We start from the raw sequence: 25,653 nt of genomic DNA, 5'->3' as shown, positions 1-25,653 counted from the left end.
AGCTTGTTCGTTTCTGAACTCTGTAGTAAAAGGGAAGTGAAAGTCTCTCAGTCGTGTCCAGCTCTTGCGACCCCATGGACTATACAGTCCTTGGAATTCTCCAGGCCAGAATACTGGAGAAAGTAGCCTTTCCCTTCTCCAGGGGATCTTCCCAACCCAGGGATTGAACCCAGGTCTCCCACATTGCAGGCAGATTCTTTACCAGCTGAACCACCAGGGAAACTTGAGGACAAAAGGAAGGAATTATGTAGGGAGAACAAATTGTCAACTTCTGTCAGGGCGAGTGCAGCTCTTCGGTTCAGTTTCACCTGTCTGTAAACTAGAAATACGTTGAGTGCTTCTTATTGCCTTTTGCTGTGGGGGCTGTTAGGAAGCCACACTTCTGTAAACGTTTTCCTCCCATCAGTTTTGATGGCTTGCTTGCTGCTTCTCCGTAGCACTCAGGTCTGTATGCAGAGGCCTGGGATGATGGCACTATGTTTCCAGGCTGTCCTGGGATCGTGCACACTCTCACTGTGGGTGGTGGTGGCAGCACTGAGGTGCCCAGGGCTCCCTCAGTTCAGGAAGGGGCTTGTAGGGTTGACCCCTCATGCGACGAGTTGACTCACTGGAAAAGACTCTGATGCTGGGAAAGGTTGGGGGCGGGAGGAGAAGGGGACGACGGAGAATGAGATGGCTGGATGGCATCACCGACTCTGTGGACATGAGTTTGAGTGTACTCCGGGGGTTGGTGATGGACAGGGAGGCCTGGCGTGCTGTGATTCATGGGGTCGCGGAGAGTCGGACACGACTGAGCGACTGAACTGAACTGAACTGAAGGCCTGATGGGTCCAGAGGCAGGAGTTGGCTGCAACTCAGAGAGGAGGGAGACCAGGGTGCTGATCCCCTGGAACCACTTCTCTCAAGACCCCTGTGGGTAAGGCAGGGTGAAGCATGGTGCCTGCAGGGTGACTCGTTCGCTACTGTGTTACATGAGGCAAAGTGATAGACCAGGAGAGCGCCACCATAATTGGTTCAGGATGTTGTGTCTGGCAGGTGGAAAAAGAGACATAGTGTAGTCATCTGAGGCTAGTTGTTACAGTGCATTTAATGTTTTTTAATTTGCTGGAAGTATGCAAGTACATACATATTTTAACACCTTGTAATTAATATTCTGATTACTGTTTGTATTTATAACAGGTTGTCTTTGCTTCTAAAGATGTCTTTTTTTCTTGAAGATGTTAGAAGAAGCTCAAGAAAAGGCTTTGCAATGATAACAGAGGAAAAAATAGAATTTCTAAATCGCTCTAAGTGATATAAAGCTGTGATAAACTTGGCTTTTTAGTTTTTTCTTGGGCCCCTTCATCTTAAGAACTATTACTGGGATTAGAGTCTATCCCGTGTGTGTGTGTGTGTGCGCATGCGTGTGCACGCACGCGTACGTGCCAGGTCAATAGGAAGAATGTCATGAGTATCTTTTGTGTACCATGTGTTGTTTGCCAGTCGTGTTAAAGCAGCTTCATGTAATTCAAGGGGAGGAATCTTACTTTCTTCGAAAAGCGGGGAACCTTGTTCCTCAGGCGACAACACTTCTCTTTCTTTATATTTCAAGTTTCTGTTTTTGTTGTTCTGGTCTACTGTTGAGTAACTTACCTCACTGTTCATGGGGAGAACAAAGCATTGCCCCTTCTTCTCTAGGTGGCTATCTTCCTCCAGAAGAAATAAAAGAAAGATTTGACAGCAACTGTATTACACCAGTAAGTAGTCTCATACTTTGCTAGCTATTGCTAACTCTTAAATGATAGGTTAATTTATTTTTTTCTATCATTTTAGGGAACTGAGTTCATGGACAATCTTGCTAAATGCCTTCGCTATTACATAGCTGATCGTTTAAATAATGACCCTGGCTGGAGAAATTTGACAGTAAGTTTCACATTTTGGCACTTCAGAAAGAGATGAGGGTGACAATTTGAGTCATATCAAAGTCATGTCCTTTAATAGAACGATATTATTTGTCTTTTTCTCCCCCTATGAAATACTGGTTGACTGTTAGAGGAAAGAGAAGCTTCTAGGGTTATTAGAGATGGGGTGCCTTGCATGGTCCAGTTACCGGCCACTGAATTTTCTCTCAGTGCCAATTTTGTCCTCTTACCGTCACTGTGAAGCCATAGATGGGACTCATGAGTTAAAATACATATATATGAAAGTAATTTCTCTTGTTAGAAATCAAAATACAGCAAGATAAAAGTCATGGGACTGCCTTTAAAGAATGGGTGTGTGCTCCTGAGTATTTCAGTAAAATTTAAGCAAAATGTTTATATAATCTTGGGTTCATAAGCCTGTTTACCTGTTAATTAGATGTGGTACTCTGCATTTAATGGGTATCTCTTACCAGTTACTCTCAGGGCTTGTATGGCTCAGTGCTGTATACTTGAGTAGCAGCGAAGAGTAGAAACTTGTGAACTGATCTGTTTTTCTAATGGCTAAGTTTGACCCAAACATTTCATTTTTTCTATTTCAAGTAGTCAGTTAACTAGTGAAATAATTTTGATGTCTAACACACACCTTACTAAGAAAAATTTCCAATTAGTAACACTATTTTAATAGAATTATCCCAGTTTATTTTAAAATGTTCAGTTCTATAGAACTTGAAAAATGTGAATGAGCTAAAAATGTTTAAACTATTTTTTATAGGTTATTTTATCTGATGCTAGTGCTCCTGGTGAAGGGGAACATAAAATCATGGATTATATTAGAAGACAAAGAGGTAAAATTCATATATAAATAATTGATTATATGTTTTATTTAAAAAAAAAAAGACAACCCATTGTATAGAAAATGTTTGGTAAAATGTGATATTCCTGTGGTATGAGATCTGTTTACATAAATATATATTCCCCTTCTCTCTAGCCCAGCCTAACCATGACCCAAACACTCATCACTGCTTATGTGGAGCAGATGGTAAGTTTCTTCTTCGGGATCTGAGTCTCTTGGGTTAAACAATAGTGAGTCCATGGATTAGTGTGTAGTAATGAATTATTCATGGCTGCTTGGAAATTCTAAAATGCCATGCTTATTTTATGTTTGAGAGAGAACTAGTGTGGAGTGGTTTAATCTGTGGTTAATACTCACCTATCTTGATTTTTTAATTTTTTTTTTCAACTTTTTAATATGGTCACACATATCTTTAAAATGGAAAGTTTCCAGGTATTGACTTCTGAGTGGTAGTTACACTCTAGGCCCATGTTTCTGGAGGTCCTGTTCTTGGCCACTAGGAAGTTTTAGGCTTTTCCGCTTTGCTCTCTGTGTGGCCCTTTGGGCTTTTCTTCGCCTTGCTGTCTCGTGTTGTGATAATATCTTGCCTTTGGTTATGGTAAGGGTCTTCTGGAAATGCTCACTGTGCGGGATTTTGTTGTTGTTGATAGCTGATCTCATTATGCTTGGCCTTGCTACCCATGAGCCCAACTTTACCATTATCAGAGAAGAATTCAAACCAAACAAACCCAAACCCTGTGGTCTTTGTAATCAATTTGGACACGATGTCAAGGACTGTGAAGGTTTGCCAAGAGAAAAGAAGGGAAAGGTAAGAATTTCAGGATGGTAGTAGCCTCATTTAAAATTTTTCAGTTTTATTTTTATGATCAAACATACATAACAAACTACCACTTTTAGCCATGTTTAAATGTGCAGTTCAGTGACATTAAGTATATAATTGCCTCATTTTAAAAATGGATAAAAAGAAGACTGATTGATTTGATTTTTTTATCTACTTGCTCTGTTACCCCTCACAGAGCTGTATCTTTCCAAACTCCTTAAACACACATTCACAACCTTGCATGCAGTCAGATTCTTTCTCCTCTCCACTTTCCTAGCACAGCTTACATCTACATGAGGCTGAGGTCTCATAGGTCATAATGCCCATTGTGCATGATTTGTTTGGTTATTCGTCTTAAAAGGAACTGTAAATCAAGTACATTAAACTTCTTGATACCTTTGAGTAACTCCTAGTTTCTCCCTATTATGAGTTCCTTTGGTTATATTCATTTAAACCATTTATATCCATTTTAAAGGGTGTCTGTTTTAAGAATATGGTACCTCTTTAAAAGATGTGTTGAGTGAAAACTGGTAAAAAGTATACATATTCACAGAGAAGGGTGAGGCATGTACATTAAAATGTTAATATTGTTTGGGTATAGGTCAAACCTAGGTGTAGGTCAACTAGTTGTAGTTTGGCAAACTACAACTCTCCAGGTTCGACCTATGAGTTAAGAGGGTCTTTTGTTTTTAAAGGGTTGTAAAAATTAAACAAAACATGGAAGAATATGCAGCAGAAACCATACATATCTCCCTCCACAGGCTAAAATATTTAGTGTCTCGCCCTTTGTTAAAAACGTGTGTGTGCTCAGTCACTGTCTCAATGGTAAAGAATCTGCCTGCCAGTGTAGACCTGCAGGAGACACGGGTTCAATCCCTGGGTCGGGAGGGTCCCCTGGAAGAGGAAATGGCAATCCACTCCAGTGTTCTTACCTGGGAAATCCCATGGACAGAGGAGCCTAGTAAGCCCCATGGGGTCGCGAAAGACTCAGACACAACTGTGTGTCTGAGCGCTCAGCCCCTGGTCTAGATGTGATAGAGATTGTGGGTAATTTTTATTTTTAAAATGGTTTGGTAAATTCTTCTCTTATGTAATACTTGTAGTATTAAAATGGGTCTTGCTTTAGAAAAAGCTGTGCTGTTTGTTTGGATGAAGAAAGTTCCAAGATTCAAAGTAGATATATTGAGTCTTCACCCCCTTTCTTGCAGCACGATGAACTGGCAGATAGCCTTCCTTGTGCAGAAGGAGAGTTTATCTTCATTCGTCTCAGCGTCCTCCGTGAGGTATGTGGCAGTGACCATTGGCATCAGTGCGCTAACAATAAGCCAACTGCTATCTGATGGCTTTAGTGACAACATTCCTTTTTGGTCACAGTATTTGGAAAGAGAGCTCACCATGGCCAGCCTGCCATTCACGTTTGATATTGAGAGGAGCATTGATGACTGGGTCTTCATGTGCTTCTTTGTGGGAAACGACTTCCTTCCTCACCTGCCATCCTTAGAGATTAGGTATGTGTGTGTGAGCTTGTGTCCTCAAGCTCCTGTTTAGCCCTCTGGCCTTTCAGTGCAGTTTGGTCCTAACGCTTGATGTTTGTTTCCTGGTGGCAGGGAAGGTGCCATTGACCGCTTGGTTAACATATACAAAAATGTGGTACACAAAACCGGGGTAAGTTCACTCTTGAATAATTTCAAAACAGAAGTGTTTGCTTTTGTAAGAAGGTCATTTTACATGTATTTTATCACTTACAGGGTTACCTTACAGAAAGTGGTTATGTCAATCTGCAGAGAGTACAGATGATCATGTTAGCAGTTGGTGAAGTTGAGGATAGCATTTTTAAAAAAAGAAAGGATGATGAGGTAAAGTGTTTCTCTTGCAGTAGCTCAATTGCTCCTGTCTCTCATAGGCTGTGATGATCCTGTGATTGTCCTTTTAACCTCTCTGAGTGCGCTGTTAAATCAATGTAGTGTATCAAATACCAGTGTAATCACGAGTGTTCAGTGCTTTGACGATTTTATAAAGGCTGTGTTGCTTGCTGTGTGGAATTATGTTGCACCCTGTGTGAGTTGCATTGTACCTTCTCTCTTTTTAATCTCAAGTAAGATATAAATCCAATTATCTGCCTAATCAATGGGCCATGAAATGAGGGTTCCAAAGCTAGAAGAATGCTGGAATTGAACTGGTGGCTGCCGTGTTTTATAGGCACTGTGTATGCTCTGGACTTTGCAACTCTGTACTCTGGTGGCAGAATGTAGGGGATCTGGGATGGATTGACTGCATTGGCCAAGGTAGAGGGTTGCAGCTGGTGTAAGAAATGTGGGTGTAGAAGAAGGAAATAAAGTCGCAGAGCCTTTGGGAATTAGTTATGTGGCATAGGGTGAGTGCTTAGCATGGGCAGTGGGGAGTTTCCTGGTGCCATTTCCCCAGGTAGTGAGCCCTGGGGGTGGAGCGGATGGGGTGGAGATAAGGTCGACCTGAGTTTATTTTGGAGGTGCTGCGATTGAGGGGCTGCAGGACACCTGAGAGGAGAAGTCTGTGAACCAGTCAGTGGATCCATGTGGAGCTCAGGTCAGAAGTCCTTCAGAAGGAGATTTGAGAACCGTGAGCAGACGGGAGATAGCTCCTATCTTGAGCAGAAACTTGACATCCCTGGGAGCTTATAAAGAGGGAAAGTCCCTCCATCAGGGGTCTCTGGGACTGTGGAGGTTTCAGGAGAAGGTAAGGCCGGGGGGAGGAAGCCCCTGGAGAGAGGCAAAGCTGTTGGTGCTGCCTGAGGTTGTCCGAGTGGGATGGATGGGCCCCTGGTCCTCAGGCTAGAGGGAGGGGTCGCAGCCTAGAGGCAGAGTGGGCTGGAGGGAGGCCAGCAGTGGGTGAGAGGAGCAGAAAGGAAGTGGAGTAGATCCTTCAGCTTCTTAGTCCTACAGATCTTTATGAGCAAATGGCAACATAATATCGATACATAACTTCCTGATCTCCTCAAAGATTAAAACATGTTATTGTATCTGACAAGATTTTGTGTTTTCCTCAGCTTTTTAGCTAATGGCCTCTTCTTTAGAAGCTTGGGTACCATTTTGTATAACAGTGAGTGGACTGTAGGCATTTTTTCAAAGCCTTTGGTATTTGGTAATCTTCACATGTAAAATTCAAATAGCAGAACTCACTCACTCTGGGGTATGAAGCACCTACCAGAACAGCCATTTTTAACAAGTCTTCAACCGTTACAGTAGCTCCACTTGAACTGCTGCTGTTTATGCTTAAGAAATAAACGACACACATTGTGTACTACTTGGTATAAAAATCTCATGTTAGAAGAGTCTTTTTCTGTGACTTTAGCAGACTCTGTAGTATTAAATGTTGATGGTATTTGGCATTAGACTGGGATGTGTAAGATTTGATAGGTACCAAAGTGCTTCAGATTTCAGTGTGTCATGTGGTTTCCGGCTGGCCTGGCAGAGGGCATTTGATAGCTTTGGGTCTTTGTTGGTGTCTGTGACTTGTTATGACGTTTTTTTGCATGGTTGGGCATTGCATTGGACAAATTTATGAACCCTCAGAAATTCAACATAAAAGTATCTGGGTGTATATATTTTCCAGGAATGTGTGTCCATGGCTTTTGACAGATTTCCATAGGAATACATAACATACAAAAAGATGAAATATCAGTAAGGTGGCTCAGAGGTTAAAGCATCTGCCTGGAATGCAGGAGACCCGGGTTCAATCCCTGGGTTGGGAAGATCCCCTGGAGAAGGAAATGGCAACCCACTCCAGTACTCTTGCCTGGAGAATCCCATGGAGGAAAGAGCGTGGTAGGCTACAGTTCATGGGGTCACAAAGAGTCGGACACGACTGAGCGACTTCACCGCCGCCGCCTGTCCAGGTAGACTTGATCTGCTTTTGTGGCTGCCTCTCTTAAAAAGAGCAAAATAGTAGAATGGGAGTCTATCGATAATTTGTTATTAAAATTGAACAGTTAGGTCAGAAATGTCTTTTTTTGTTTTATGAGCTTTGATCTTTGCCTTTTATCTTTCAAATGCTCATTTATTAAGCACACATTTCCTGTTTACAATGTGCCAGATAGTATTCGTATTCTGAGGGTTAGTGATACAACAAAAAAACAAAATGAAAAGTAGATGGAACGTCTGAACTTGTGAAGCTGACATTCCTCTGGGGCAGATGGATACTTAGCACAAAGCTGAAGTGTAGCATGCAGGGTGTGAGAGAGTGCTGTGTGCCGTGAAGGAAGTTGAAGCAGAGGATGAAGTGTCTGGGGAGGTCGCAGCCCTAGGAAAGGTGGCTGGAGAAGGCCTTGCTGATGTCAGGGAGTGGACCATGCAGATGTTTTCAGGAAGAGCACTGCAGACAGAGGGAATCACCCACGAAAAGGCTCTGGTCTGGAGCACGTTTGGGGTGTTGAGAACAGCGAGGAGCCCGTGTGAGAGCAGAGGATGCAAAGGGAAGGGAATAGAAGAAAAGGTCAGAAAGGTGGTGGATGTGGTAGAACCCTCTCGATCATTAACAGGACTTCAGCTCTCAGTCTGCATCATTGAAGCATAGAAGTGACAAAGTCTGACGTGAACTAGAAAACCTTAACTTGAACTGCTGTGTGGAGGCAGAGACAGAAGCATCAAGCCCAATTAAGAGGCTCCTCTGCAGTATGCTAAGGGAGCCAGCATGGTGGCAGTGAAGGTGGTAATAGATGGTTGGATTCGGAATAGGTTTTGAAGCTAGAACCAGTGGGATTGGCTAATGGATTAAATCCTAAGTGTGAGAGAAGGAAAGGTATCAAGCATGACTCCAAGGCACTTTTTTATGAACAGCCGAAAAATGGTCTGGTCTGAGTAGCTGTGAAGAGAAGACTGGGAGATGTAGAGATGGGGGTTTGCGATTCTCTTTTGGATATGTCAAGGTTGAGACACATAGGTGGGGATGTTGAGTTGGGAGAGGCTCTGGTTGGGAGACTCATGAGACTTGGTGATTATTGTTATGAGAGCAGAGAAGTGGGGAGGTCAAGGTATTGGGCCCAGGGGAGCAGCAGCTTTCAGAGGGTTGAAGGAGGGCTGAGTGAAGGCAGCAGCAGGAGTGAAAGAACAGGTGAGTGTGGTGTCCTAGCAGCCAGGTGAAGAGCGTGGTTTCAGAAGGAGGAGTCACAGCCAGATTAAGAGACGGTTCATTAACTGTGCGAGCAGAGCATGGTTAGGGAAATTGGTGGTGTTCGGATCTTAGAAGGCTTTAAGTGGTCAGTCAGCATGTATCTGGCATTCAGCCCCTCCTGGCGGAAGGTGCTAACCTCCCATCTTGTTAAGTGTTCTCTCTGGGTGTCAGTACTGCCTTGGAGGGCGGAAGTGCCAAGAGGAGGGTGATGGTCATTATAGTACCTGCTGTGGGCACCTTCGCTGTCGTTTCAGTGCCTGGACACTCAGGCATGGGCACAGGAGGGGTACTTTCTGGGGAAGGATGCCTTAGAATGACTTGCTTAGTGGGGAGCAAGGTCAGCCCTAAATCCTGTCTAGTTGAAACCATGGCTAGATTTCAAAAATGAGTGGAGGGAAGAATCAAGGCAGATTGGACCCTTTCCTATGAGTTAAACTGGCCCAGAATAAGCAGTGCAGACCTCTGTCTTTTCTTCCTTCTCTCATTGGGTCTGTTTGGTGGTGGTCATTGAGGGGAGCACCTGAGTGGTGGTGTTTGCCTGGAGCCCCACTGTTCTATCACTTGTGCCACACATGTGCTAGGGTAGGGACTGTCCAGCCCTTTTAGGTAATAGAGGCTCATTGTTAAATTGTCTTGTTGAATTTTTAAAATTGTCATCTTGATTATAAACTATATTCAGGTACAACTTAAAGAATTGTTTTCTTAATTATGTGTATCTTCTCTATACTGACAGCATATTCACTCCAGGGTAAAACCAAGGGTCTTTGTCATGACTCTTCTTCTCTGAAATGATATTAAAAACTATCTGAAAAAATATTAAGAGGAGCCATTTAAATTGTATAGAAACGCAATTTGGAATGCCCTCTAGCCGTGTACGGTTCTGATAAGCAGCACTTTGAACATGGAGTCTGTTGCCTAGTTTCATTCTGTATCTAGGTTTCTGGGGTCTTCCTTTAAAACTTTAATTGTCTCTCGAATCATTCCTGGTAATGTTTAACTCTTACATTTTTGTGTAATTATTTGACAGAATATGTGGATTTTATACTTTTAGGACAGTTTTAGAAGACGACAGAAAGAAAAAAGAAAGAGAATGAAGGTGAGTTTTAACTCATAAGACTGGCAGTGGTATAAGTTTACAATTTGGGAGGAAGGTGTTCATTACGGTAGCTTTTTTATTCTTTACCCAGTAGGAGCTGGTTAGAGATATGGTACCCAGCCAACTGCTTTCCTGCCTGGTATTAATTTTAAAGGAGTCCTATCTAAGTTCTGTCTTGAGTCTGAAGGGAAATACTTGATGGGCAGGAGGGGCAGGTAGTACTTAATTATTTGATTTTTTTACAATAATCAGTTATTATTGTTTTTGTAATAAAAGCAGTCAACCTTTGGTGCTCCTTGAAGTCACTATGCTCTATCTTTAACTTCGTCAGGTTAATCTTCCTAGAATAGGATGCATGCATGCTCAGTCACATCTGGTTTTTTTGTAACTCTGTGGATTGTAACCACCAGGCTCTTCTTTCCATGGGATTTTCCAGGCAAGAGTACTGGAGTGGGTTGCCATTACTTTCTCCAGGGGATCTTCTTGACCCAGGGATTGAACTCAGGTCTCCTGCTTGGCAAATGGATTCTCTACCGCTGTGCCACCTGGGAAGCCCGCAGAATAGGATGGCTACCTGGAGCTTTGTTGTTTCTCTCCTCAGAAATCAGCAGTGACTCCTTAGTCCCCCTCAGAGTCCACTCTCAGTCTGACTTGCAGAGCGCACTGGCGTCTGGTCGAGTTCCTGCCGCCATCTCCTCTCCTCCTGTCCTCTCAACATCCTCTAAATAAGCCAGGCTGCCCCTGCCCCAAGCCTGGCCCCCGTTGGCTCCTCCAGAGGTTCTTCCTCCCATCAGTGCACACTTCAGCTTCTCCATGGCCTCCCTTGCTGCCTGGCTGGTGCCTGGGTTGAGCAGGCCTTTCCTTCACCTCTGGTGATTCTTGTCGTCCTTCCTAGATTTTAAACTCAATGGAGTTGAGGGACTGCCTTTTATTTTCAGATTTTATTGGATTTGAGCAGTTTCAGGAACCTAGAAAGGAGAAAAGTAATTTATTGCTGAATTAGTTCCAAACCACTTAGATCTGGTCAGAAGCCTGTTTGGTTACTGCTTTTTTTTTTTTTCTTCTACTAATTTTTTAAATTGAAGTATAGTTGATAACTGAAGAAGGGAAAGGCTTACCCACTCCAGTATTCTGGCCTGGAGAATTTCATGGACTGTATAGTCCATGGGGTCACAAAGAGTCGGACACGACTGAGTGACTTTCACTCACTCACTAATAGTTGATATACAATGTTATGTAAGTTTCAGGTGTCCAGCATAATGATTCAGTTTTTAAAGGTTACAGTCTATTTACAGTTATTATAAAACGTTGGCTGTGTTCCCTGTGGTTTACAGTGTATCCTCGCAGCTTATTTATTCTGTCCATAACAGTTCATTCTGTGTATGATTATTTTCTTTCATTCAGTATCTGTTTTAAAAACATCTGTCAGTCACAGCTGTCATCTGTTATAGCTGTTGTCATAGCTCTGATTGGTAATAAAGAGTTAAATTCTGGCAAGGTGAAGAGTGAGGAAAAGCTGTATTTCCTAAGTACAAATCAAACTTTTTTTTTTTTAATCATTAAGGTAAAATGTTAATGTTATTTGTTATTTTTATTTGACTAGAATTATGTCTTGAATGTGTAGAGAAATTGTAAGTAAATGTAGTAGAACAGCCTGAGACTTGAATAGTTCCATAGAGTGGAACTAAATGTGATGATGGCTATTCTCAGACTTCACATGTGTGTACCAGAACAATGAATTATATGTACTTTTAGAGCAGAGTTGCTATTTCAGACTGTTGTTTACAGGGTGAGTTACCATCTATTAAAGTGTAAACAACCCTGAATGTTAGCAGAACATTTCATCTTTTACATGCTTACAGTGGGGTCTCTTTCCATTGCCCTCTTTTTTTCCTGTCATCCAACTGTGTTGTGGTTTCATTTTAATTTCTACGTTCGTTTATCTCCATTTATTTTAGCGAGATCAACCATCTTTCTCTCCTGGTGGAATATTAACCCCTCATGCCCTTGGTTCAAGAAGCTCACCAGGATCTCAAGTGGCCTGTAATCCAAGACAAGCGGCTTATGAAATGAGGATGCAGAATAACTTGGTAAGGGACTCACTTTTCGTGTAGTGAGAAAGGGTGGTGGCTTACCAGGTGCCCCTTGTAGTTGTGTATGAATTTGATCATGTAGCTCGGAGGTGTTTTTTGTTTTACAGCTTTTCTCAATGTCTTTTGCCTTGGGATATTTTTATTTCTGTTAAATCCACCTTTATCAATATGAAATGATCTAAATGTGAATATGAAATATGAAAATACCTAAATGATGTGAAAGGAACAAAAATGCATGTAAATAAGATGGCTTAGTGGCTATAGTGTTTCTGTAATGAACATGGGCCTCAGTGCTTTCAGCTTCTCCTCAAGGCACAATGGTGATAGTGATGGAAGCATGAGGGGACATCCACATGTCTCATAGCTGGGGCAAGAGAGGAGGGAGGGTTTTGCTACCTAATTTCCCCTTTCTTCCAGGGATCAGTTGTGGACATTTTGCAGAATGGTATTCCTCAGTCTGTTAAGTACAGGTGCTCATTACTGACTAAACTCTCGCTCTCTGATTCAGTCATGGAATAGATCCAAGTATCTATTTTAAGGTACCTCTCACTACCAAAATTCTAGTTGCTCCCTGTTTTTAAACGCAGGAACTAAATGGATTTTTCTTGTAATATCCCCTCCCTGATTGAACTTTGTAATCCAGACTGCAGGAGCAGATCATCTCAGCCGGCAAGGCTATACTCTGCCCATTAGCTTTCTGTTGTATTGACAGAAGACCCAAGAGCCCAGAGCACCTGGCAAGACAGCAAGCAGCAATGAGGGAATAGACCCTGAGCTAACACAGACAGATGGCAGATGATCGAGGCTGTTGCTTATTTCAGTCTAGCAGGCACGAGAGAGTTAGTTCTGTACAGGGAAAAAAGATACATGACTTTTTACTATGATGAATTCAAGGAAATTGTGTAACTTTGGATATTTAAGTTTTATTATTCCTATTAGTTATCCTGTTGATGTTCAAGTTCTTTATTATAGGGCAATCCTACATGTGGAATTTTTGCCATGTCAAGAGACTGAATTTATATTCCCATTAACTCACAATGAGAAGTTTTAGGACCTTAGATTTGAAATTGAAGAAACAAGGTTTTGCATCTTCCAAGAGAAGCTTGCCTTTCTGTTGTGGGTTTGCTTTTGTTAATTTTTATTTAATTATTTTTTTAGTATTATTTTTCTTTTATATTGGAATATAGTTGGTTAACTGTGTTGGTTTCCCGTTAGATTCAGCTGTGCATACATATACATGTATCTTTTCTTTTTGCTCTTTGTTTTCTTGTCTTATTACTTGTACCATTAACAGTGAGCTACGGAGGGTCAGTGAAAGGGATTGCAGTGAGACTCTTGAGTAGGACAGAAGAAACTGATGTTTGTCATTGAAGAGCACAGTGGCTACAGTCCCCACAGAGTGGACATGAATGTGACTGGCAGCACCATGTTGATGATGGAGTGTAGTTTTCTTAACATCAGGGAGGCATTAGGTCTAAACTTTGTCACCTGTGACACCTGGCCATACAGTATCATGAGTAAAGTTGATACTCTACATTTTTAAAAGAAAGGGTTATAAACTCTATGTGAAATATAATTTTGCTTTGTTGTAACAAACTTTCTTAGCCTATGGTTTGAACTGCCTTTATGCTCAGATTTTACTGTTTCATCAAAATAGCCTCCTGAACTTCTCAATTTAAAAAATTTAGTTTACTCAAAATATCTAATAGATTTTCACTAATAAAATAAAACCTTTACTGTGAAAACCTTTTCTGCTGCATATGTTTTTGGTCACTTAAAACTAAAGTTGCGGTACTGTAGGATGTGCCTGTCCTCATTGAGTTAGGTACATAGAGAAGAGAACACTGAATTTAAACTGGTATCCAGGTCTTTGAAATACTAATGTATATTTTTCTAAGATAACCAGTAGGTTTTTATTTGTACATAGAATTTTAAATCTGTGTATATAAAATTTTTAATAATTTAGTAGTTACCTGGCTGAGTCTTATTACTAAACTGTTGCTTTCCAGTGTGGTTATACTATGCTAGGTTGAACACGTACTATTTAAATTCATTTTCACCTGCTTGGCTATTCTGTATATTGTTAATTTATATATTTATCTTCCCCCCCTTTACAGTTTTGCTGTTTGATTAGTAGAAAGTGATTGTGAATTTGTAAGATCAGGGAACCACCAAAGAAAAGAAGTATTTAAGTAAGAATTTTAAAAATCTGTAAAATTCAGTTTTTCTTTTGAAGCAGTTTTTGCCCTAAGAACGTTCAAATTCATTTAAGCATAGGAAGCTTGGTACCATATTACTCTTTTGGGGGAGAAGTACAATAGACCAAAATCAGTCTTTATGCTTTCTAAATATATTCACTGAATCTATTTAACAGCTTTAAATAAGGTATTACCATGAAGCATGGTGGTAGAAGCAGTGGGATGTAGCTTCTTTTCTGAAATGAATAATTAAATCCTTCCTCTGTAATGTCATAATTGTCTTCAGAGTCCTTCAGTCTCTCCTAATGCGAGTTTCGCTTCTGATGGCTCCCCATCTCCGAGAGGAGGAATTAAACGAAAAGCGGAAGACAGTGACAGTGAACCTGAGCCAGAGGATAACGTCAGGTGAAGCCATTTTTTGGTAGCACTTTGTTAGCAAATTGCTGAAATAGAGGTGGTCTAATTAATGCTATTTAGCTCAGAGAAGCTGTGCCTTCAGTTGCTTGCCTGTGATCTTTTTATCCACCAGTAATTAATGTGGAGGGTTAGGATAGTCAGTAAATTCCAGTGAGATGTGTAAGCTATAGCTGTTAAACCTAAGTATCTAGATTAGTATGCGTGCAGGTTCTCAGCCTCCAAGCCACTTTCCCTCTGAGACCAGGCACTAGATAGGCTAGGCATGAGGTGTTTAACTCTGACTATGTGATCTGAATGTTACTATGTGGGGATTAAATTTTCAAGCTGCTTAACCCAGAAAGTTCAGTAACACTTGGATACTTGATATAGTTTGCTTTAATCTTCTCCATTGAAAAGTTTCTTCCTCAAGATGAAATATGCAAAAATCATTTGGTTAAGAAATACGTATATTTTTAAAAACCACAAATTTGCATGTGCACAGTTATATTTCATGACAGAGGAGTTTCCCTTTAACTGTATACATAACATTTATGATGGGAAACTTTGATTCTTTCATTTGTCCAGATCAGAGGTTAATAACCTCTTTTATAATTAAATCTAAGCTTGAATCCTGGACTCCCTAGTGCAAAACGCCAACAGTCTCAATAAATGTAACTCATTAATAATTTAGCAAAATGATAGGTAATCCAAAGTTAAGCAAACAATAGTGGTCCAAAAGCATGAATAAAAGAAGCTCATGCTTCTTATATAGGTTATGGATGGTGTGTTTGTGTTTATGATTAGAAACCTCACAAATGTCATGTGAGGTTCTGCATTTTCCAGACAACCTTTGATGTCAGATACTGCAGTCTGTGATGATGTGTCATCATACTTTTACCTTACCTGAGTTTTTGTCCTCTGCTTCTATAACAGTGGATTTTCCTCTTTGAGTGTTTTTGTTTTACTATGAAGTCATCATGATCTGGCTAGCTTAATAGTAAACTTGATTTATTTAGTACTTTATTGTTTAATTTTGGTGCTGGGAATAATCATGGTAGAAATGCTTCTATCAAGAAATGCTTGGAATTCTTAGCATTTATTTTCTTACTATCTTCTGTATGATGGTGATAATCTGCATCATGAATAGAGATATTTCTCCAGATTGAAGTTCTGTGAATCCTTTGTGTATCTATGAAACCTTTCATAGCTAGAATGGCATATAGCGAAGAACCAGTTACCCCAGGTTGCATCTTGCTGCACAAAATAAATGGAGATCAGGCCCAGCTGCTCACAGACACAGCTCACAGCTCTGACAACGGATGCTCAGACGCTGAGTGTGGTTCCTGAGGAAGGAGCTTGCTGGGCTGCTCCCACTCCTGAGGTGCATCCTGAAAACAAATGTGCTAAACGAGATTCCTACTTTCTCCCTTTTTTAGAAAAACGAAATCGTCTCTGCACTTTTTTCACTTAGGGAAAATAGGCATTGATGGAGGTTTTGCACAAGCCAAGTAGTGTAAAGTGAACTTTGGAAAGGGCTTACCTGTATTCTGAAACATGACTGCAGTTAATTTGTAAGGTCTGGTACATAGTAGAAAGTGGCCTTACTGTAGAAGCATCTTGAGATCTGTCCTGATGAAAAGAAAATTATTTTGGTTTCTTTGTGTTCTTTCAAGAAAATGTTTTAATCTCTCAGAGAATGAAAAATCAGTACTTTGTGGTTCTTCTCATTGTATGTTTAGTAATTAATGATAACTTAGTGAATTAATTGGCCTGCTTCTAAGTTTTACCAGAACATGCATATATACATATGTACATGTGCATGCATGTGCTTCCCTTTAACTCTTAGCTCTAAGATGCCCAAGCATGAAGAGTGTAGATTAGCTATACCAAGTTTCTGCCTGGTTTCTAGATTATTCTTTTATAAATTGTGTTTTACCTTTAAAAGAATTACCTATAGCAAATCTTTTTTTTCTAAGTGGTTTAACTGACTTTCTTTGTGCAGTTAAATATATCCTAATAAACTGAGGAACTTGAACTAAATAAAAATATATTCAGTATTTGAATCTTAAAGTGTAGTTTTAGAATTATTCCACGGTCTAAAAGCATGTAAAACAGTATAAAAATTCAAGCAAACAAATGTTATGTATCTGCGCTTAGTCACTCAGTCATGTCCAACTCTTTGCAACCCCAGGGACTGTAGCCCACCAGCTCCTCTGTCCACAGGGATTCTCCAGGCAAGAATACTGGAGTGGGTAGCCTTTCTCTTCTCCAGGGGAACTTCCTGATCCAGGAATCAAACCAGGGTCTCCTGCACTGCAGGCGGATTCTTTACCAGCTGAGCTACCCAGGAAGCCCTGTTACGTATCTACTTTAACATAAGTGATGATCCTTTTTTAAAATGTAGTTTTAGAATGATCTTACTGGAATCAGTGTTTTAAGTTTTTGATGTTTAACTGTCTTAAAGTTGGTAATAAATCCTGTGAAAGTGGAGTTTTTAGAAAAGAGTTAAATGAACTTTGTTTGTTAGCATTACTGTTGAACTCATTTACATTTCACCTGGACATTAGATATAAGTTGATTGGGGTGATAAATAGGTGTACAGTTAACATATTGAATCAGGAGAAACTGATCATGCCTGGTTTGTAGGTTATGGGAAGCTGGTTGGAAACAGCGATACTACAAGAACAAATTTGATGTTGATGCAGCAGATGAGAAATTCCGACGTAAAGTTGTTCAGTCTTACGTTGAAGGACTCTGCTGGGTTCTACGATATTATTACCAGGTACAAAGGATATTTTCCTCTCAATTTCTAGCTGATCATTTTAGAAAGATAATTTTTGTAATAATGTATATTATTGAACCTAATGTTTGTTTCTAAAGCTCATTAATGTACACACAGAGCTAATTTTTGTTGTTAAAGAATTTCAAAATGTTGTTGAGTATGCTTTGTCTTGCAGATGACTACAGTTTAGTGTTTTTTTTTAATTGAAATAAAAAAACAACTGAATAACTAATAGGTAGTCACTAAATGAATTGGAAGAAAAAAAATAACTGAGCAACTATTAGATAGTCACTAAATTACAGAACAAAAGAGAAAGCCTGGAAAATACTAGTAAGAATTGGAAAGGAATTTGAATGATACCATTTCCTCCATGTAAAGTAACAATGTTACTTGAAGTCTGACTTAAAGCCTTTGGTAATTGGGATGTCAGATTGGTGAGAGGTTAGGTAGACATGGGGGTTGTAACTCATAGTTAGTATCTGGTTTTGTGTTTGTAGAGTGAAGCAAGTTGTTTGTTGTGATCCGAAATTAGTAAGTAGAAAGTAATTTAATGTGTTAAGTAGCAACTATAGAATATTTTAATACAATGTTTTACTCCTACAAAGATTAATTCACCAGACACAGAGTCAAACTATATATCATTGAATATTTTTATAAGAAAAAGAAAGTTCTTACTGAAAATCTAGGGAATTCTCAAATGAAACTTTTGCTGGTTTTGCTGTCAATCATGATGATGTCCCTTCTCCATCTGTAGGCTCAGTGTCAGCTACACTTTTGTTCTTCATTTTAACTGGAAGCTCTAGAGTTGTAAAGAAATGCCACCAAACACATTTGAAGGACAAAAATTTCACCAAATTGTGTTTGTGAATATAAAATTTGATATTAACTACTGATTTTAAAGATGTTTTGCAGTATTTTTTAAAATAAAGGGACCATTGATATGAAGTGAAAGGTTCAAATTGAGTCAAAATAACTTTTAGGACTCATGGAAAAATTAATACATGGACCATCTACTAGAAATCATATGTTTTATAAATAGAATACTATAGATTAATAGCCTAATTTTTTTGGTTTTCTGTGTATATCATTAACATAGATTTGTGGCTTTGCTATTTTGAATGATTCCAGGGCTGTGCATCCTGGAAGTGGTATTACCCGTTCCATTATGCACCATTTGCTTCAGACTTCGAAGGGATTGCAGACATGCCTTCTGATTTTGAGAAGGGTACCAAACCGGTAAGCTGAGCTATTTAGAGCCATAAAATTTATAGAATTGTGGCTTAGATCAAAATTGTGTGTCATATGTTAAAGTTTTTTGTTTGTTTTGTTTTTAATAGTTTAAACCACTGGAACAACTTATGGGGGTTTTTCCAGCTGCTAGTGGTAACTTTCTACCTCCATCATGGCGGAAGCTCATGAGTGATCCAGTGAGTCTCTCCCTTACCCCACAAGTCTTAGACACGTTTATTATTTTGCAAAATAACAGGTGCATTCTCTTTCTTCATCCTGCTAAATAAGTAAACTTCTTAATATCTAAATAGTAAACTTAAGAATTTTTCTTGATAGGTGTTAGTGGTGGTTTGTTTTTTTTCTTATGATACAGAAACTTTGCTCTCTGGCTTGAGAGAATAAGATCTTTATATTATCAGTATGGTACTATATTAATATTAAACTCAATATGATGTATCTGATATATTCTGAGATATATTTGCCATGAGTCTTGGTGTTTTGAGTGTGTAACTGGGTTTTTGTCATCCACTTTACTAACATGAGTCACAGTTGCATCTGCATTTCATAGTTAAAGGAGTGAAGTACAGAAACAGTGCGGATATTTGAGTTCTTCTGTATATTTTTCACTACTTTATTATTTTTTTCTGCCTTTCTTGGCTATCAGTACCCTACTTAGTAAATAAAATGCATTTGTATTTTGAAGAAATTCCTAAAACAGTTATTTTGTTCTCCGCCTATCTGTAAGCCATTATTTTTGTTTGTTCTGGCCTTTGTGGTGGCTGCCAGACCCAAGACTGGCACACCTGGAATCCCCTCCTAGCTTATCTTGTGTGTGAGGTAGAGTTAGGCACAGCTGGGAAACAGGGTTCTCTGTAAATTCTTCACTCTACACTGGATCCACAGATATCCACTCTAAAATTCTTCTATGTTAATATCTTTTTATCTTTTAAAATTATTGATTTTTCCCCCCGGATCTGCAATTTAAAGAATACTGTTTTAAAAGGAAAGCTTGTTTTCTTATCAGGCATGATAGCATGATCAAAAGTTTTATATCAAATTTTTCATAACAGAAATGTGTGACTTCACTTTTTGAATCTTTGTCTCCCTGGTATAGGATTCTAGTATAATTGACTTCTACCCCGAAGATTTTGCTATTGATTTGAATGGGAAGAAGTATGCATGGCAAGGTAAAATTTAGACAGTATTCCTTTTTGTTAAAATAATTTTCTCTTTCTGATAAAACTGTGCACTAATATGACTTATTCCAGAAAAAATCTGCTTCTTCTTCATTGACTACGCTAAAAGCCTTTGACTGTGTGGGTCGCAACAAACTGTGGAAAATTTTTCAAGGGATGGGAATACCATTTCTTGAGAAATCTGTATGCAGGTCAGGAAGCAACAGTTACAACCAGGTGGAACAACAATTCATTCGAAACTGAGAAAGGAGTACATCATGTCTTTATATTGTCACCCTGCTTATTTAACTTACCTGCAGAGTACATCATGCAAAATCCTGGGCTGGATGAAGCACAAGCTGGAATCAAGATTGTTGGGAGAAATATCAATAACCTGATATGCAGATGATACCACCTGTATGGCAGAAAGCGAAGAAGAACTAAAGAGCCTCTTGATGAAAGTGAAAGAGGAGAGTGAAAAAGCTGGCTTAAAACTCAACATTCAGAAAATGAAGATCATGGCATCTGGTCCCATCACTTCATGGCAAATAGATGGGGAAACAGTGGAAACAGTGAGAGACTTTATTTTCTTGTGCTCCAGTGATGGGCTACACCATCACTGTAGATGGTGACTACATGAAATTAAAAGACGCTTGCTCCTTGGAAGAAAAGCAATGACAAACCTAGACAGCATATTAAAAAGCAGAGACATTAGTTTGCCAACAAAGGTCTTTGCCAATAAAAGTCAAAGCTGTGGTTTTTCCACTAGTCATGAATGGATGTGAGAGTTGGACCATAAAGCTGAGCACTGAAGAATTGATGCTTTTGAACTGTGGTGTTGGAAAAGACTCTTGAGAATCCCTTGGACTGCATGAAGATCAAACCAGTCAATCCTAAAGGAAATCAGTCATGAATATTCATTGGAAGGACTGATGCTGAAGGCCACCTGATGCGAAGAACTGACCCTGATGCTGGGAAAGATTGAAGGCGGGAGGAGAAGGGGACGACAAGGGATGAGATGCTTGGATGGCATCACCTACTCAATGGACATGAGTTTGAGTAAGCTCGGGAGTTGGTGATGAACTGGGAAGCCTGGCATGCTGCAGTCCATGGGGTCTCAAAGAGTCCGACACAACTGAGTGACTGAACTGAACTGAACATGACTTATGGAATGAAAGAACTTTATATATTGTGCCATCCAAACTGGCATTAGCCATGATTAATGTAATTTTAATAGTCACATTATGATAACTAGTAAATCAGGTTGAGACAGATGAATCATTTTATCTTTTATCTACTTTGGGTTAATTAATGAAGCCCGGGGCTTGGCTCCTTATAAGTCATTGACGCCTTATGAAGTTGCTTGGTGATGTATTAATAGAAACACAAGAGTATCCATGTGGAGACTTACTTACACTCTGTGGAAGCTTTTGAAAAATATATTAGAAATTTAGTTTAATGTTTAACATTGATCATTACGTAAAGTTTACTATTTTATCTGTGTATATTATTTTCTCATTCCTTCTGTTCACAGACTTTGTAGAAATAAGGGCAGTAAAAATTAGTATTAAATTTAAGGTGATAATTTAGCATTCAAAAAGTGTGTAATAAGAGTAGAACACAAGAAAGTCTCAAACACAGTAAGCCAGCTGTTGTTTCCCATCAGAATCCCTTTCAACAAGTCATTTTAACCTCTTCTACCGTTATTTTTCTAAAATGGTAAGTGTGTTTAGTACTACCATTTTTCACACCTTTTTTCTTGATTATTCTTTGTGGTGCAGAAGATCAGTAAAATAACTCAGAGAATTGTGGAACAAAGGGGAATAAGTAATAATTTACCAATAGAAATAATTATTTTATGAGATTTTAGAGTTGACTTACGCAGTAACTGGAATTTCGTATTAACTTGAACAGAATGGTAGTGGGAAATGCAGCCCATTGCTTGGGGCTGTGCAAGTGTAGTGCTGTGTGGGCATATTGTGTTACACATATAGACTGGGGTTTAGGTTGCTTTTGAAGATGCTTTGTAGAGGAGTAACAGGGAGAGGAGACATAGGAGAATAGGAAGTAGTAAATAAAAATTTAAGTGTATTTATGTGAGTGTGTTAAATGAGTAAGTAAATACATAGACGTGCAGACAACCTGCTATTACTGTAGTGTAAATTACCCAGAGGAAAGGGCAGGCAGTGCGCATCAGTTACAGCTTCTCCACATCCTTACTGATAGTAGCTTTCTGTTTCCTTTGATAGTCGCCATCTGGATGGGTATGAAATGGTGTCTCACTGTGGTTTTTATTTTCATTTTCCTAGAGATTAGTGATATTGATCATTGTTTTCATGTGCTCATTAGCTATTCCTGTACCTTTCTTGAAAGTCCTTGGCCCATTTTTGACTTGAGTTTTTGGTATTGTATGGTAGATGTCTTTTATCTGTTCCAGACTCTAATCTTTTATCAAATACATGATTTGCATATATTTTCCCCCATTCTGTGGATTGTCTTTTTCCCACTGTTGATAGTGTCCTCTGATGCACAGAAATTCTTAATTTTGGTGAATTCCAGTTTCAGTTGGACTGTTTTGTTGTTCCTGCCTTTACTTTTGGTGTCTTAAGAAATCAATACCTGACCCTATGTCATTGAAGCTTCCTCTGTATGTTTTCTTCTAAAAGCTTTATAGTTCTGGCTCTTTACGTTTAGGACATTTGAGCCATTTTGAGTTAATTTTTGTATATGGTGTAACGTAAGGGTCCAGCTTCTTTCTTTTGCGGTGGATATCCGTTTTCCCAGTGCTGGTTGCTGATGAGACTGCTTTTTCTCCACTCAGTGGTCTTGTGGGGGTTTATTCCTGGGCCGTCTGTTCCATTGGTCAGTAAGTCTGTCTGATGCCAGTACTATATACTGTTTTAATTACTGTACCTTTGCAGTAAGTTTTGAAATCAGAAGATTGGAGTCCTCCAATTTATTTTTCTTTGTCAAGATTGTTTTGAGTCCCTTAAGATTCCAAATGAATTTTAGGGTGGGTTTGCATGCATGCATGCATGCTCAGTCGTGTCCGACTCTTTGTGACCCCCTGGACCGTAGCCCACCAGGCTCCTCTGTCCATGGGATTCTCCTGGCAAGAACACTGGAGTGGGTTGCCTTCCTTCTCCAGGGGATCTTCCCCACCCAGGGATCGAACCCATTTCTGCATCAGCAGGCAGATTCTTTACCACTGCACCACCCGGGCAGTCCCAGCATGGGTTTAACTCAGACCTTTAATATTTTTTATATCTTATATAAATATTTTCACTTAGTAGACTTTGTACCAAGAATATACCTTTCTTGAGGTAAAACTTACTACTATTAGGAGGTATAGTTTTTTCCTTCATACATGTGTTTAAAACTTATGGAAGGTAATGATAATAGTTAAGTTCTTGCCTAAATTGAGTGCATCTAAAATGATAGAAGATAAAACTTATCTGGGTACATTTCCAACATTTATTGACCATACAAATACTATATGTAATAATATAGATATTTCAAATGTGTTTTTTATATGAACAGAGAATATAAGTTATTTGATCAGAGTCACACAATGTCAGAAGTAAGATCAGAACCTGAAAAGTGTGACCACTGTTTTTATCTAAATACTACCACCATTTGGACTGTCTCTGGGCTGTTGAGATGATTAAACGAGCATTGGATACAAGTACTCAGGAAAAAGTCACCACTGCTGTCGTTTTTACTATCATCTCATTCTCAGGCACCACCATCTTCATACCTGAGTGCAAAATATTCTGTCTTCCCCCGGCCAGTAGGGCTTGTTTGTTATTTATTAACCATATTGCTGTCATTAGCACTGCAGTTTGCTTACTGTTTGCTTCTGGAGTTGATATCATAGGAAGGTCTCTCATAATTCATTTAGATCCTGAATCTAGTAGGTAGAAAATGAAAGCTAGGCAGTGTTTTACTTTTTCATGGTAACTTATGTGTGTGACTAACTAAACTCAAACAAGTCTCGAGGTTTCTTTCTGTTTATCAGCTTTTGATCCTATGAAATTCACGCTAGAACTTAGTTTCTTTCTAACTTTAAAAAAAATACGTATTCTCCTTAGTAGGTAGTACAATTGAACACATTTCCTAACTTTGAAACTATGACAGCTAAATCATTAATGACAGCTTTGGAAACTTTCCACTTCTAATCATTTTAAAGGGAATAATCATAAATGCAGCAGTTTTGAATGGCAGTAGTTTCAAAACTGTTTAGCTTCATTTAGCATTTCTCTTTGCTATTTATCTTAAATTTATTTGGCAAAGATACTATTTATACTGCAGATAGCATAACTTACTATGCTTCAAAAGCTTCATATGTTTTTCTAGTAATGGATCCTGCATTCACTGGTGTGCTTCTTTGAAGATTATGCACACAGGTCTAAATAAAACAATGACCTTAATTCTATCACATTCCAGAGGACAGTTTTTAGCCTGAAAATTAACATCTCTTCTACCATCCCTGAGTTATTTAAGCAAACAAATCTCTAAAATTTTTGTGTAAGTTAATTATTAGGTTTTAAAATGTGATAGAACTTCTAAATACTTTTGTTGAATGAACATGTTTTGTAAAAGAAGAATATAAGGTCCTAGAATGATGAAGATAAGCCCAAGCCCTTTGGGGAATTGACTAACTTGCCCAAGGCCATCTCATAAGGAAGATGAGAACAGGCTGCTATCTTAAGTGTTCTTTTAACTTAAAATTTTTATTATCACAGAGTTAAGACCAAAGATGGTTTTCCATATGAACCATTTTAAGAATGGAAAATTGGAGCTTTTTTCTTCTACATTTGAATTTTGGCTAAATAGTTCAATTCCAGCATGTTTTTATGTTTGTGGGAATATTCTACTAGAAATGTCCATTTGGACCAGTTGACATTTAGGTGACTCTAATACTTGGGGCGGTTGGTGTGCTTTTGTGTCCCCAGGTGTGGCTCTGTTGCCGTTTGTGGATGAGCGGAGACTGCGTGCTGCCCTGGAAGAGGTGTACCCAGACCTCACCCCTGAAGAGAGTAAGGCCGTGCCCACCGGGCAGCACAGTCTGTGTGACACAGGCATTTGCTTATAGAATTAGACCTTTTTTTTCCCATTTGTCAAATTTTTCATAAAGGAGACATAAATCATTGATTTTACTTGTTTGTAACAAAAATTAGTTTCTTAAAATTAATACTATCTGTACCTTGAGTACTAATTAACTAGTAAATTAAATTGAAAGCTTTTAAGTTATAAGTGTTTGATTTCCTCCATCTCCCTTCTTCCCTCCATCTTCCCCCACCTTCCAGATTATAATAATTTTGCTTGAAGGTTAGGATGAGTTGCAAGCATTTACTCTCAGATTGTTAACTTGAAATGTTATTTTTCGCAAGAACTGGGATTTTTGTCATTTTACTGATAGTTAAAATATTAGGAAATTGCAAGGTTGGGTTCAACTGGCAAATTTAATACCAGTGTAACAGACCTGTAGAAATAATTTCTCTATCAGCCATCCTTAGAATAATTTTTATTCTCAGATGATACAATTTGTACTTCCTTGGGGAATGTTTGTATTTTATAAGAAATTGAGTTCTACATAAATAAAATCTTGCAATTCTATGTGCAGGTATCTTTCAGTGACTTTTTTCCTAATTGTCCTTGATTTTTAAAGTTTTTTTGAGATTAAAATTTTTTTTTGATAATCATTGATTTTTGAAACCTTATTGTCAAAGTTTTTTTTCTTCTGCAGAGGCACATCACCTAAGTTTAGGCCTCTTCTTGTTATCTTCTTACAAACTCATTATAATTAAGTTTTTTAAAAAGCATTCATTTATTTATTTGGCTGCATAGGGTCTTGGTTGCATTATGCGGGATCTTCTGCTGTAGCGCTTGAGTCCTCTAGTTGTGGCGCTCAGGCTTAGTTCCCCTGGGGCTTATGGGGATGCTAGTTCCCCAACCAGG

General features: G+C 39.0%; 1 protein-coding gene across 3 annotated transcripts in view; it reads left to right on the top strand.

Annotated features, from left to right (window-relative positions):
- Positions 1–25,653, top strand: part of XRN2 (5'-3' exoribonuclease 2) — a 62,486-nt gene that overhangs the window by 13,147 nt on the left and 23,686 nt on the right. For all 3 annotated transcript variants that reach the window (XM_055430801.2, XM_055430810.2, XM_055430819.2), the window contains exons 5-21: positions 1,678–1,736; positions 1,813–1,902; positions 2,674–2,746; positions 2,890–2,940; positions 3,405–3,562; positions 4,783–4,857; positions 4,949–5,082; positions 5,182–5,239; positions 5,323–5,430; positions 9,774–9,818; positions 11,777–11,908; positions 14,396–14,514; positions 17,152–17,287; positions 18,416–18,523; positions 18,625–18,714; positions 19,632–19,704; positions 24,648–24,731. In XM_055430801.2, the coding sequence (XP_055286776.1) occupies positions 1,678–1,736; positions 1,813–1,902; positions 2,674–2,746; positions 2,890–2,940; positions 3,405–3,562; positions 4,783–4,857; positions 4,949–5,082; positions 5,182–5,239; positions 5,323–5,430; positions 9,774–9,818; positions 11,777–11,908; positions 14,396–14,514; positions 17,152–17,287; positions 18,416–18,523; positions 18,625–18,714; positions 19,632–19,704; positions 24,648–24,731 (1,593 nt within the window). The remainder of the gene's footprint in view (positions 1–1,677; positions 1,737–1,812; positions 1,903–2,673; positions 2,747–2,889; positions 2,941–3,404; positions 3,563–4,782; positions 4,858–4,948; positions 5,083–5,181; positions 5,240–5,322; positions 5,431–9,773; positions 9,819–11,776; positions 11,909–14,395; positions 14,515–17,151; positions 17,288–18,415; positions 18,524–18,624; positions 18,715–19,631; positions 19,705–24,647; positions 24,732–25,653) is intronic.

This window comes from Moschus berezovskii, chromosome 15 (assembly GCF_049115385.1).
Source record: "Moschus berezovskii isolate FMDL1 chromosome 15, NW_MosBer_1.0, whole genome shotgun sequence".
NCBI lineage: Eukaryota > Metazoa > Chordata > Mammalia > Artiodactyla > Moschidae > Moschus > Moschus berezovskii.
This window is presented reverse-complemented; position numbering and strand designations above follow the sequence as displayed.